Below are 12,105 nucleotides of genomic sequence, written 5' to 3'. Positions count from 1 at the left end.
ATCTTTGCAGCAGTTGTTTGATATTAAAACAAGTTTTAGCTCGTCTCAACAACTTTTTGAAAGTACAGTTCTTGCATACATTTTCCGCAATAGTAATGTGTTGCAATCAAAAGTATATTATTTGTATTCATAATAATCTTTTTTGATATGAGTTTTGGTAACGATATTCATGTTTGAAATGTTGATGGCTTGCGCCAAAATTTTCATTTAACTTCATATCCTGCAAATTAACCGATTTTTCCGCACAATTTAAGTCTGCCTTCGTATTCGGAATCAGACTAGACAAAACAAAAATTTTCACAGAAGAGCCGAATCAAGTCAAATTTAGTGAAATATAATGGGAGATAATTATGATCGTTGATCAAAATGTGAGGGAGTGTTCATAAATTAAGTAACCCCCTTTTTTGGCATTTTTTACCCTTGTAACGCTGTTGTGATGCAGGTCCCTATCCATTAACACGTGAAAACAAAATTGCGTAACACTCTTTGCGACGCCCTGTCCCCCTGGAACGTTGCGTAATTTATTAACGGCCCTTGACCAGCTGAGAACAAGTAAATTATATCTCCGCAAATGATGGTTGCCATGAGCTTTTACGCAGGTATTGTTTTTACTTTCTCGCTCTCCTCGCGGGTAGAGGGATTATTGTCATCTTCAAAAAAAATTTGAAATTTCATCATTTCTAGGCGTTTTAAGGTGCCTCTAGGGTCTAAATAACCATACTTGAAAAAATGTATGTCCGCCCGTCAGGCGTGCCCCTGTTCTGTGTACACACATATCTCAAAATCTATGTTCGATTTCATTCAAAATTTCTCTCTCAACATGGTCCTTCAATCAACTTCCAGCAAGCTATGTATAGTCCACCGAAAATTCTGACACACCCCAATCTAAAAAATGGACCCTTTTTGTAAATAGACCTCTATAAGTATTTTGACGGGAAAGCGTCGAATTCGAAATATGGCAATGTCGTCTCCTACACCCCGTATGCTGGAGCAAGTCAGCGATATTTCGATAATATTTCATGTTTCCGCTGATGACCGTGACAGCTGCAAAACAAAAGTGTCACTAAGCAGACTTGGCTGCGCAAAGCGTCTCATCAACCACCCCTCGGCTTCTCATCGAAATTCATCGCTCCTTCTTGCATTAAAAATAGATTTGCAACATCAAAAAGTTTTATTACTCTTGCAAATAAACTGAACAATGCTTTTTCCAGGTTTTCAGTTTGCCTCTTGGCTTTAAAAACAGAAAGATATTAAACTTAAAGTTTTCCTTAATTAAATTTCAGTATTACGCAAAATCATAATTCAAGGAAAAGACTGCCGGAGTGAATCGTAAAGTTAAGTGATTTCGACTCGGAACAAATGGAGGAAAAATCGAAAATTAAAAAAATTAATTCGAAATTAATTGGAATCTGGTAGAGGTACCTAACTTTAATTCTTTTACGAGTTACTGAAATCATTGTCACTTTGACCATACGTTTGAGTTAAGAACGAACATGGTAATTGATTAAAAAATATATCTATCGAAGGAAATGTGGTAACTCTCGAATGTTCACGCGGCGTTCTTTCTTAGCACGGCAAGATAGGAATGGTCTAGACCGACCCTTCGCGTTAGTGTGTGCATCGCACATCTTATATCGAGTAGGCAACTATTCGTGTTCCCCTGTCATCATTTTTGCCTACACAATCAATTGAAGGCGTTTTGCGAAGCTTATGCGGCGCTGAAAATCGTGATGATCCCTTGCGTTGTGAAGCATTTCTTGCTTTACTAAATCAACAGTCTTTCAAGACTTTGTCACCTACCATACACACAATAGTCAATTGCTTAGACTTGAAAACATTTATAAACCCTACTGCGAGGAGTTAGGTCATGTTTTGTGTACTGAATTATGAATTAGCTGTTTATTTTTCCTGTTTCACAGATATATATCGGTTCATCATAGATACTAACCACCAAATAAGCTGTCTCATTTGTGCGAATTAAAAAACTCTAAACAAATGAAGAACAAGTATGTGTACATGGGTGAATATTATATTGTTTAATTCAGTTCCTTTCAGCACATTTTTGGAGCTAAAATTGTTTATTCTGTCTTTTTTCAGAGCCCCGTAAGAGCAACGCTAGCTACTTTTGACGATGATCAGTTGGATAATAATTCACACACGGAAACAACGTTGAACGATTTCACTCTCGATTCTGAAATCAGACAAGGTAAGTTTCTTTACCCTCGCCTTCATTAAAAATTTAATTTAATGAATGTTATCTTCTTCAACGTTAAATATTTTTAACATCTTTAGAGACCAAACTAAGACCGAGTTTTAGCTGTAATCAAAATCATAATTACTTATCTTTTGATCATGTTTTTGACATTTTTACCGCGAAGAAAGCAAACCGATTCCACGACACACACTGATTGGATTGATGGACTTTATAAACAAAAATAATGCTTTTGAACTTTTTCGAACTAAAATAGGTTATGGTTCTTCTCAGGAAAATTCCAAAGGAAGTCGAGTGATTTCAGAGTGTTTAGTACACATAATCGGTGAAGTTTCCTTGGAATTACATTAATGAATACACAGCTTACCGTCATATATAGAAAATACTGTAAAATTACGGTTCGAATGAACTTTGTCAATTATAATACGAGGGTCATTCAAAAAAGAATGCCCCTACTCCTCCCGTATCCACACAACTGGACGCATTTCACCAAAAGCTCTGAAATTTTCTCTATGACAGCACTGAATCTACAAAAACCAAACCACGACATAGTCGGATGATTCTAATGTCAAGCCGACATTGAATTTATGGTGGTTACCCCAATTACAGTACAATTTTTACTTGCTTAGCCCGCTTAAAAAAGTAAAAATATCGTAGCTCATGAATAACTTTATTCAATGCGCCTCATTTTCGCCATCTGCATCCAGTTGTGAGTAAGAGTTTTTTCTGCGGTTTGTGCGGGCGCTCTGGAATGCACTGATTATGCAGCCATAAATTCCGCTCCACTGCCATCTCAAAGATGCGAAGATAGGAGTTTACGTCATCCCTAAATCATTTGATAGGTGGGGACGGGGAACAAGGGGTGGTTTAAGGACGTTTCAGCACAACGGGATATTGGCAAAGATGCCGCTTTTCGTAGAGCACACCGCTAAATGGTGAGGAGACGATCTCAGCTCCTCTCCGAAAACACCTCAGTGGTTATATATTATTTTCATATCTAAGTTTATCGTAGCTTGTATCTTATTTATGAGTGCTTGCTATTGTCGTAAAATATCCATGTAATGAACTGCGCCCAATTTCTATCAATTCTAAGAAACAATGCGGCACTACTGTTCAGAATACAATGATGTGGTGTTCTGGATGGATTTTGTATGAAATTTTCCGAAATTACGTAACTCGTCAAAACTTCCTTAATATTGGTGGGCCATTCAGCAATCACGGACGTCTTTTAACTCAGCTAGTATACAGTATCTATACTGTCTTGGCAGGGAAGAGAGCTGTAACTCTTACATTTTTGAAATGTTTCCTTCAAAATTCGTCTAACTCCTTTTAGATGAAATCACTGAACAGTAAAATTTGTCTAATTTGTATAGAAACGAGACATTCGAGAGAGCCATAGGTGCGCAAACATGACATATTTTCATACAAAATAGCCGTAAGGAGTATTATTTTTCCAGAGAGCCAATGGAAGCAGTGCTTTCAAGTAAAATGCCACCCTTGTCTGCCAATTTCTAACCTGGAATTTTTTTTGTTGTGTATCCAACACGCAATCACAAAAGCATGCAGAAGATAGCACTTACGGCTGTCTTGCCTGACACTGGCCTAACATGAAATATAATACTAATCCTTCTTATAATTGTAATAAAATTGGTCGATTTTTAATCGATTTCTAAGAGTCTTTGGTATTTTTGGTGGCAATTTAAAAAAGATCAGAGGCTTCTTTCAATAAAATTATCCGCCTAGACGCTAGTGAGCCCATTTTCTCAAAACTTCATTTTTGCACTCACGCTTTTTTCCCTCTCTTTGCTATCACGACAGTATAGTTCCAAAGCTGATGGGTAGAAATTAATCTTTAGATCAGCGTCTGGGTGAAAACTTTGAAATTCAAGTTACACATTTTGATTAAGTAAGTTTTTTTGTCGTTTCGGAGCACAGCCTAAAAGTTTCTCTTCGCGCTCCCTCTTAAAAAATGAGGAGCGTTTCTCCGCTGAAAAAGCCTCTCGGTCGCGAGCGGTGGTGTTTAAAAACAAAACGAAACGCTTCGTGGAAATAAATATGGTCGGGAGTCCTGGACGAATTTTTCAAAACCTGGCGGCGGTCCGTGCCGCAATTTACCGCGTAAAAAAGTAATTTCGCGGAGAATGTCCCGGAAATAAGTAACTAAAGAAAACTGAAAGCGAAGCGCGCTGATACTCATTATTCAGGGACGCCTTGGGGAATTCTCCTTTCCTCCGATCCTTTTTCGGATGCACTTCCGTACTGCGAATATTTATTGCCCTCTCTTTATCTTTTTGCTTTACGTTGTGTTTAATGTGCGATCACTGTTGAGAGATTTTGGATATATTCTTGTATTTCCAAGCGTGATAATAAATTGGATATTGCATCGCATACATGATAACCATCGTGAAACTCAAGTAGCATTTTTCAACCGAAAAATTTCAATAATTTGAAATTAAGTTGCATTGTTTATACACTTTTTTAGCGATAAAATCGCTAGGATCATCAAAATCTGAGCGATCATCCTCAATCCTGTCGCAATTTCATCTCTTTAAAATCGCGTGCGATAAAGGCGAAGTTTTATTTCAATTATTCACGATTTTTTGTTCGATTATATTACGAAAAATTGCCACCAATAGGATCGCTATCCTATTGCAAACGTATGCGATGAAATTGCAATTTTTTATTGGATAATATTACAATAAATCGAAGCCGATAAAATCGCAACTTATCTCGGTTACTGCTTCTTGGGAAGGGAGGAATGAATTTTATTAAAGAAACAGGATGTTCTTCTCGTGTTATAAAATTTTACTTCTCTGCTAACAAGGAAAAAATTTTCAACGATCTAAACCATTTCAAATGTAATGCTGGTCTGCATAATTCCAAAGAGTACAGGCTGGTTAATTGCTCCTGCGAAAAACAGTTCCCCGTAACCCGCCATTCACTACCGCGGTGACTACATAACGCCTTCTAATAGCAGAAAAATGCAAAACTTCTTGAAATCAATCCTTTCAAAAGTAGGGACTAGGTAAAGTTTTTGTCGAAATCTAAAACTCTGCATCTCTACGAAACTTGTAACTTCACCTTGACAAAAATCGTAGTTTTTGAAAATATTTGTCTGCGCTACACATCCTTTTTTTCTGTAAAAGCTCACATATACTTATGTGAAGAAAACGTTTCAAAAATTGTTAAACCCACCGTTAAACATGGTTTCCCCTATTAAAAAAGAAGAGGAAAATAAAGTAATTTTCAAGATAGACGAGCGAATTGCGGAAATATTCAATAAATTACATGTTTTGTTGTAAGAATGCTGAAACAAGATTGTGATACAGATCATATTTCAGCAGTATTAAATTTTCTCTTTTCGATGGCGCTTGCACATGTCTCGTGATGATTATATTTGCGCTTCTCGGTTTCTCAACGTGCGTGATGTCCGCCTTCATGGCTTGGAGCGAATTCTGCCATGCTTAGGAAAAACGCCGTATGAGCCTTCAGGCGTTGCCAAATTTCTCCTGGCAAATCTTTAATTTTCAGTAAAATGTTTAAATATTTTTCTACCAATTTCTCAGATAATTTTGTTTGTAATTTGATGTAGAAATTCTGAACATTTCAAGGGAAAATATTCATAATGTTCCTCAAAAATGAACATTTTATCGAAGGAATTTTGGCAACTCTCAAATGTTCATACGGCGTTCTTCCTTAGCACGGTAGAATTGCCAATGAACTTCTATGATCTGTGACTCGTGTCGATCTGGATGGTTCCCACCCCGCTCAACTACATGCGAGGCACTTTTCAACTCGCAGTAACGGTGGCGCCCTCTGAAGACTGTGGCCCGAACTAAAATGAACTTTCAGCGACTACTCCCTACCGCTCTGAATTGAATACGAACGTAAGTTACACAATCATACAGATCCGTCTTGGCTAAAAAAGCCTTAGAAACCAGGAGTCAGACATAGTCAAAGTTTCTCCTCTTCGTATCCCCAATTAGCTTTTTAAAATTTTTAAAATCACATTAGTGCTCTTGTACATTAGTGTGCAAGAATATTGATCTCTCTGATTATGGTTTTTTATTTGGATGAAAACGAAAATAAAAGGCTACAGCGGAAAGATTTGCGGTGGACTATATACTCTTGACAGCAGGACTTGATCTGTTTATCAGATGAAGCATGAAACAACGATAAAAATGACGAAAATCTGAGAAATATCCGCCTCGTATGTCTATTCTGCCGTGCTAAGGAAAAATGCCGTATGAACCTTCAGGTGTTGCCAAATTTTTTGGTAAACTTATGAATACTTTCCTTCCAATTTTTCAGAGAATTTTGTTCGCAATATCATCTAAAGCTCCTGAAAGATTTCAAAGAAAACTACCTATAATTTTCCTCAAAAATAAACATTTTATTAAAGAAAATTTGACAACTCTCGAATGCTCATACAGCGTTCTTCCATAGCACAGCAGTACTCTTCCATTCCATTCCATTTCGTTGTCAAGTTTGTTCCTTTTCGAAGAAAATCACTCGGAAAATTCCAGACTTCTACTTGATTAATAAACACATCACTTTTCAACCAATCAGGTTTTAGAGGTGACGAAGTGCTATAGGTATATTTCATTGTCAATATATTGTCAAAAATGATCGTCTGGAATATAAAGTTAAGAACGAAGCAATGACACTGAAACCTTTTGTTTCCCGTACTTACGCATTTTACGGCGGAAATATAAGCATCCAATATTATATTTACGTAGGTTCCAGATCGGACCGATGGGAAAAATAATTGCTGTTACGTTTGATGAACCCAAAACGGGATTAAATCGGTCGTAAACCCGCCGTGGTCAACGCACCCGACCCACTCCGGTATGATTTGTATTTTTTGTCTCCAGTTGGCTCATAAAGAAGCCAAAGCTCTCGTCCAAACTATTCAACCGAGTGATAATCCACCGAAATTACGCGGATATTTCGGCCGTGACTTCCCACGTAAGATTCTGATTTCGCCAGTGTTGTAGTTTTTATGGTCTCGGTGGATACTTTTGGAGTAAATTTCTTTATTAAGCATACTCGACTCAAGGGGTCGTGTAGGGTGATAATTTGCTTGAACATCAGTTTCTTGATGACTGGTCCAATTTGGACCAAAATATGTCTTTTCAAAATTTCATTGAGGCATGTTTTGCGAGACATATTTGCGTTTCGTTACAGATAGTCGCAGGGGTCTGAAATTAGGTGAATTTCATGTTTTAGATGAAACTGCCAAGAGAACTGAGCACGGAAATATCCTTGGTTTCAAAATTGAAAACTTATTCAAAAAAATATGACAAAACAACCAAATCTGTCAAAATACGTGCCTTTAAATGAAAAATGTCCCCTTGATATCGGGGACTTAATTTAAAATCTGCGATTTTGAATTACGGCGATGAGAAGAAATTTGGCAACATCAAATTATCCATAAGCGGTTTTTTTGCAGCACGGCTATGTAACGCGTACTGAAAGAGAAAAAGAGCCTAGGAAGTTCTATTGATTGAAGTTGTAAGAATAGTGCGTAGAAATTCAAGACTGGGCGCCTTCAATTTGAGTGATACTTCCAGCATTACCGGAGAGTTAGTTTAGTTGCGTGACCTAACATAACCCAACCTGACTCGGTTGTGATCGGTTTCCGAGATTTCTGACCGATCAAAATCATAAAACTCAGGCCTGTTCACTTATTGCAAGCTTTAAATTTGTTCCAACGTTCCGAAATTACTTTTTATGCATATTTTCCACACGAAAACCTGATAAAATTGTTTTCTTCGAAATTCTTCTTTAATTTTTGTCACTTTGCAGGTTTGGTAGGTAAATGCTGTTCCAGCTCCCGTTCGAGTGATTTTTTTGAAACTCAGTTATGGGGGTATTTTTTGATGGGAAACTCAAATTTTTAGTCAAAATTTCAAAATCTAAGATGGCGAACGTAGCCTGAAATGTCATCTCGCAGCTCGCGTTAAATCGATTTTTTGAAACTCTGTATTGCGGATTTTTTCGGCAAACTCGAATTTTAGTCCTTTTTTTAAAATGTCAAAATTCAAAACTGCAAAAGTGGCGTAACGTGCTATATTGGCTTTCCCAAAAGAACATGGCCTTACAATCAAGACAGGTATTCCTTTTCTGTTCATTTTCAAAATCAATTTACTCTCAGCTGGATATGGGCGTGCTGTTCAACACTTTGTGTTGAAACTACCTGTTTTTTTTTTCTTTTTCTTTTTTTTGTATGAAACACAATTAAAATTTGCAGGAAAAAAGGTTAAAGTAACAATACTTGTGCTCAGCAGAGACTCTTTTGTTATAGTTTACAACCATTTTTGACCCGAGCCCAGCTTACTTGAGGTATTCAATTTAAAAATACTCGCCTGAAGAAAAATTAATTTTAATCTTCAAAAATAGCCAAATAGGCAATAAGGTATGCTTTTTGAGTTACATGCACCCAATGATTAACTATTCAACACAAATTCTGAACCAATTAATACATAAAACGCTTATATATTTCGCACAGAAAAATCCCCCCGCAAAATTTTCAATGCGCTCCTGATTTTTCAAGTAAAATTATTATCAATGATACCTATCATACGTGTCTAATAAGACCACCTCATCCAGTAATTACCGAAAATACTCTTATTCAGGGTAGAACATCATAGTTAGTATACATAGGCCGTTACATAGGTTACATAGTTAAGTTTCGGCAGAAACATGTTGAGAGAATCGAAACGTTTCAAGAGTGGCAGCACCGGAAGATACCTTTTAAAGCACGGGCCAACGAACTTGTAATTTTAGAACTTGAGCATCCCCCCCCCCTCTTTCGATCCATCCCATGTTTCAACTGGGCACTGACCCGTCATCACTTTGCGATATATCCTTCAGCCTTAACTGGAAACAGATGTTCCTCCAGCAAGGTAAAATTCCGGTAGACATCCTTTTGAGGCCCGCACATGACAGCGACAATGTTGGTTAGCCTGCAGATTTTCTCTTGTAGAGACGCTGTCGTTCACACCACTTAATAAGACTGCCACTTACCTAAAAATATGTTATTTTAAATAGTCGATTTATTATTATTTTAGCGCATCTAACCCTGACAATGAATGAATGAATACAATAGTAAATTTTAACATTTTTACATGTAAATTATCTTGAGAGACCCATTTGACTGCATATTTCTTTGAGCTCCCGGAACTTGCACGTGAATTGAATGATTCACTACGATAAATTCTCAAGACCTGGATAGCCTAAGGTGTGTCGTTGTTGATGTTGTTGTTGTCGTTATTTTAGGGCATAAGGGGGGCTCCCCCAAAAATTTTCGAAATTTTAAAGAACCTGATATGCAGTTTGAGTCAATTTCGTCTTGAGTGATTACCAAACTTAAGCGTCCTTTTTTTCTCTTTCCTCCGTTTCCTCCATCTCTCTTTCTTCCATTTTTCTTTCTCCTTTTTTCAGGTGAACGCCCCCTTCGTCCCCCTTGGATCAACCTGTGCGCGCGTCAAATGCACTTTACGACTGAACTGAGAATAAAGTGTATGAACGTTCGGTTGTCACTATATTTTTCCAAAAAATAAAATTTCTAAAGAAAGGTTTTTTTCCATTTTCGGACGGAGTTCACTGGAAAATAAATACATTGGATCTAGAGTCCAGACTCTTGAAAACATTGACAAGAAAAAATACTCTTGATTCAATCAGATTTTTGCTTAAATCAAAAGAAAATCCGCTCAAATTAAGAGGCTTGGTTCTTGATTTAAGCAAAAATCCGATTGAATCAAGAGTATTTTTCTTGTCGATGTTTTTAAGAGTTTGGACTCTAGCTCCAATGTGTGTTTTTTTCCAGTGTTTATTTACTAAGTAATCTAGTTTTCCTTAACAATTTAGGGGGCAATATTCCTAAATCTCATTGAAAATCAACACTTTAATTAGGAAATTCGGCAACGTCCGAATGTGCATCTGCCGTTCTTTCTTAGCACGGCAGTTTAGGAGCCTAATCAATTTTCCCGAGATGCTGCATTAAAATACTCCCCAGGCGGCAACAGGGTCGACCTTTTCTTAAGACGGTACCCGAAACGGTCAGAAAGTCGGCTCGTGGTGTTGCGTCGCGGCGGGGCCCGTGGGGGTAATTAATAGAGTCAGTCGCTATCAACGGCCCCCTCAGACCTCCCCCTCCCCCTGGCAACACCCTTGCCGTCCTACGGGATTGTATTTATGACCACTGTTAGAGTGAGACAGCAGCTCAGCAGAGTCAACACGCAACAACCCGGCCGTGATGGCCACGGTCCACGTGAATGCCGCGTGAAAGCACCCCTCGCCCCCCTTCCAGCTTACCCCCTCTTTTCAGGCCCCTGAGCCTCCCCCACTAATCTTACCGTAGGGTGTATTGAGTGTTTTGGTCAAAAGGTAAATCTCATCCTAATTTGTATTCTAAGTTGCTGTCTTTGGGAGAATGGGTCAGTTGCGCTGGTCACAGACTCGTGTTTTGATGCGTGATTCTTGTAGATCAGCTAAAAATAAGAAGATCTGCCTAAACAGCAATTTTCTACGTTCAATATTAACCGAGATTCGTCCCTTGAAAAGTCGAGTTTTTGACGTCATTCGCCGCGGTAGTATCACCCTTGGTTTCTTCCACCTTGCTTCAGCAGTCTGTGTGACGCACTTTTCCCCAGTTGCTCAACGTGTATTTCGGATGAAAGCAAGGTGGAAAAACCGAGGGTGTCACCACCGCGATGGATGACGTCAAAACCCCGATTTTTCAAAGGGCGTTATCTCAGTTAATATTAAACGCAGAAAGTTGCGGTTTGGACAGACTCTATTATTTTTAGCTAATATACAAGAATCAAGCATCAAAACACGATTCTGCGACCAACGCAACCGACCCATTACGTGGCAATTCTATTCCCAATATATTACTTTTACGAGATCAAAGAACAAACTTAACGAACATGTTGCTAACGTCCTTAATGATTGCAAAGGTTTTCCTTTTTTTTTTTTACACTTCAAATATCCCGCGAGGGATAATCCTGCGCTTTACCGTCCCTAGAACCCAATCCCCTCTGCCTCTGTCCCTAATCAAGCCAGCAACAGGTAACCGTTGTTTGAAATCATCAAACTCGGGTCACCTGGCCGGCAATCGAACCCGGGACCTCCAGATCATAGAGCAAGCGCTACAACCACCACACCACAGGAGGCCAATATATTACTCTAACGAGATCAAAACACAAACCTACGGATCATGTTGCCAACGTCCTTGATGATCTCAAAGGTCAAGTGGTGGAAAGTCTCCAACATTCCTAACTACCGAAGGAAAGTGTCCATTTTTTCTCCGTGGCAACGTTGCGTAGCTTGCAACTTCGCCGCTAGATAGCGCAAATCACTCGTTACCGACCGTTGAGATGGCGTGTCCGGGACCTTTGACCCAGGAGCATCCTTTTCTCCGAGTTGCGGAAGGTCCCATCGCCGATATCGGCTCACTCGTTATCTGGCCCGCGAAGCAGGCTCATCGATCAACTTGGCGTCATCCGACGCACGGTGGACTCACCACCCACCGAAGCCAGCAGCCGCCGTCGGATCAACACGAATTTCCGCAACTTTCGTAACGTAATTTTCACGTAACTTTTTGGCGATCCACGTGCATCTTTTTATGTGGTGTTTGGTTCGCAAACTGAACTGTAATTCGCTGCAGCTGTATAGTTTTAGATTAAAAGTTTATACTCCTCTCGCGGCACGAAGATTGAGAATGACAAGTTTGTAAAAACTATCAACTGTTGTGGATCATAGACCATAACCCATCAATCTATTTTGAAGCGTGATAGCGAAAAGGAGCATTCATTATTAATATGTCTATGAACTTGCCTTGAGCTTTCTCATCCTTGCACATTTCATATAAGTATTCTATTTTCTCC

The 12,105-nt window shown here is 38.7% G+C and overlaps 1 protein-coding gene across 3 annotated transcripts in view; it reads left to right on the top strand.

Moving 5' to 3' along the window:
• Nucleotides 1-12,105, top strand: part of Ac78C (adenylyl cyclase 78C) — a 257,078-nt gene that overhangs the window by 155,452 nt on the left and 89,521 nt on the right. For all 3 annotated transcript variants that reach the window (XM_019044443.2, XM_019044446.2, XM_072298338.1), the window contains exon 5: nucleotides 2,098-2,206. In XM_019044443.2, the coding sequence (XP_018899988.2) occupies nucleotides 2,098-2,206 (109 nt within the window). The remainder of the gene's footprint in view (nucleotides 1-2,097; nucleotides 2,207-12,105) is intronic.

This window comes from Bemisia tabaci, chromosome 3 (genome assembly GCF_918797505.1).
Source record: "Bemisia tabaci chromosome 3, PGI_BMITA_v3".
Taxonomy (NCBI): domain Eukaryota; kingdom Metazoa; phylum Arthropoda; class Insecta; order Hemiptera; family Aleyrodidae; genus Bemisia; species Bemisia tabaci.
This window is presented reverse-complemented; position numbering and strand designations above follow the sequence as displayed.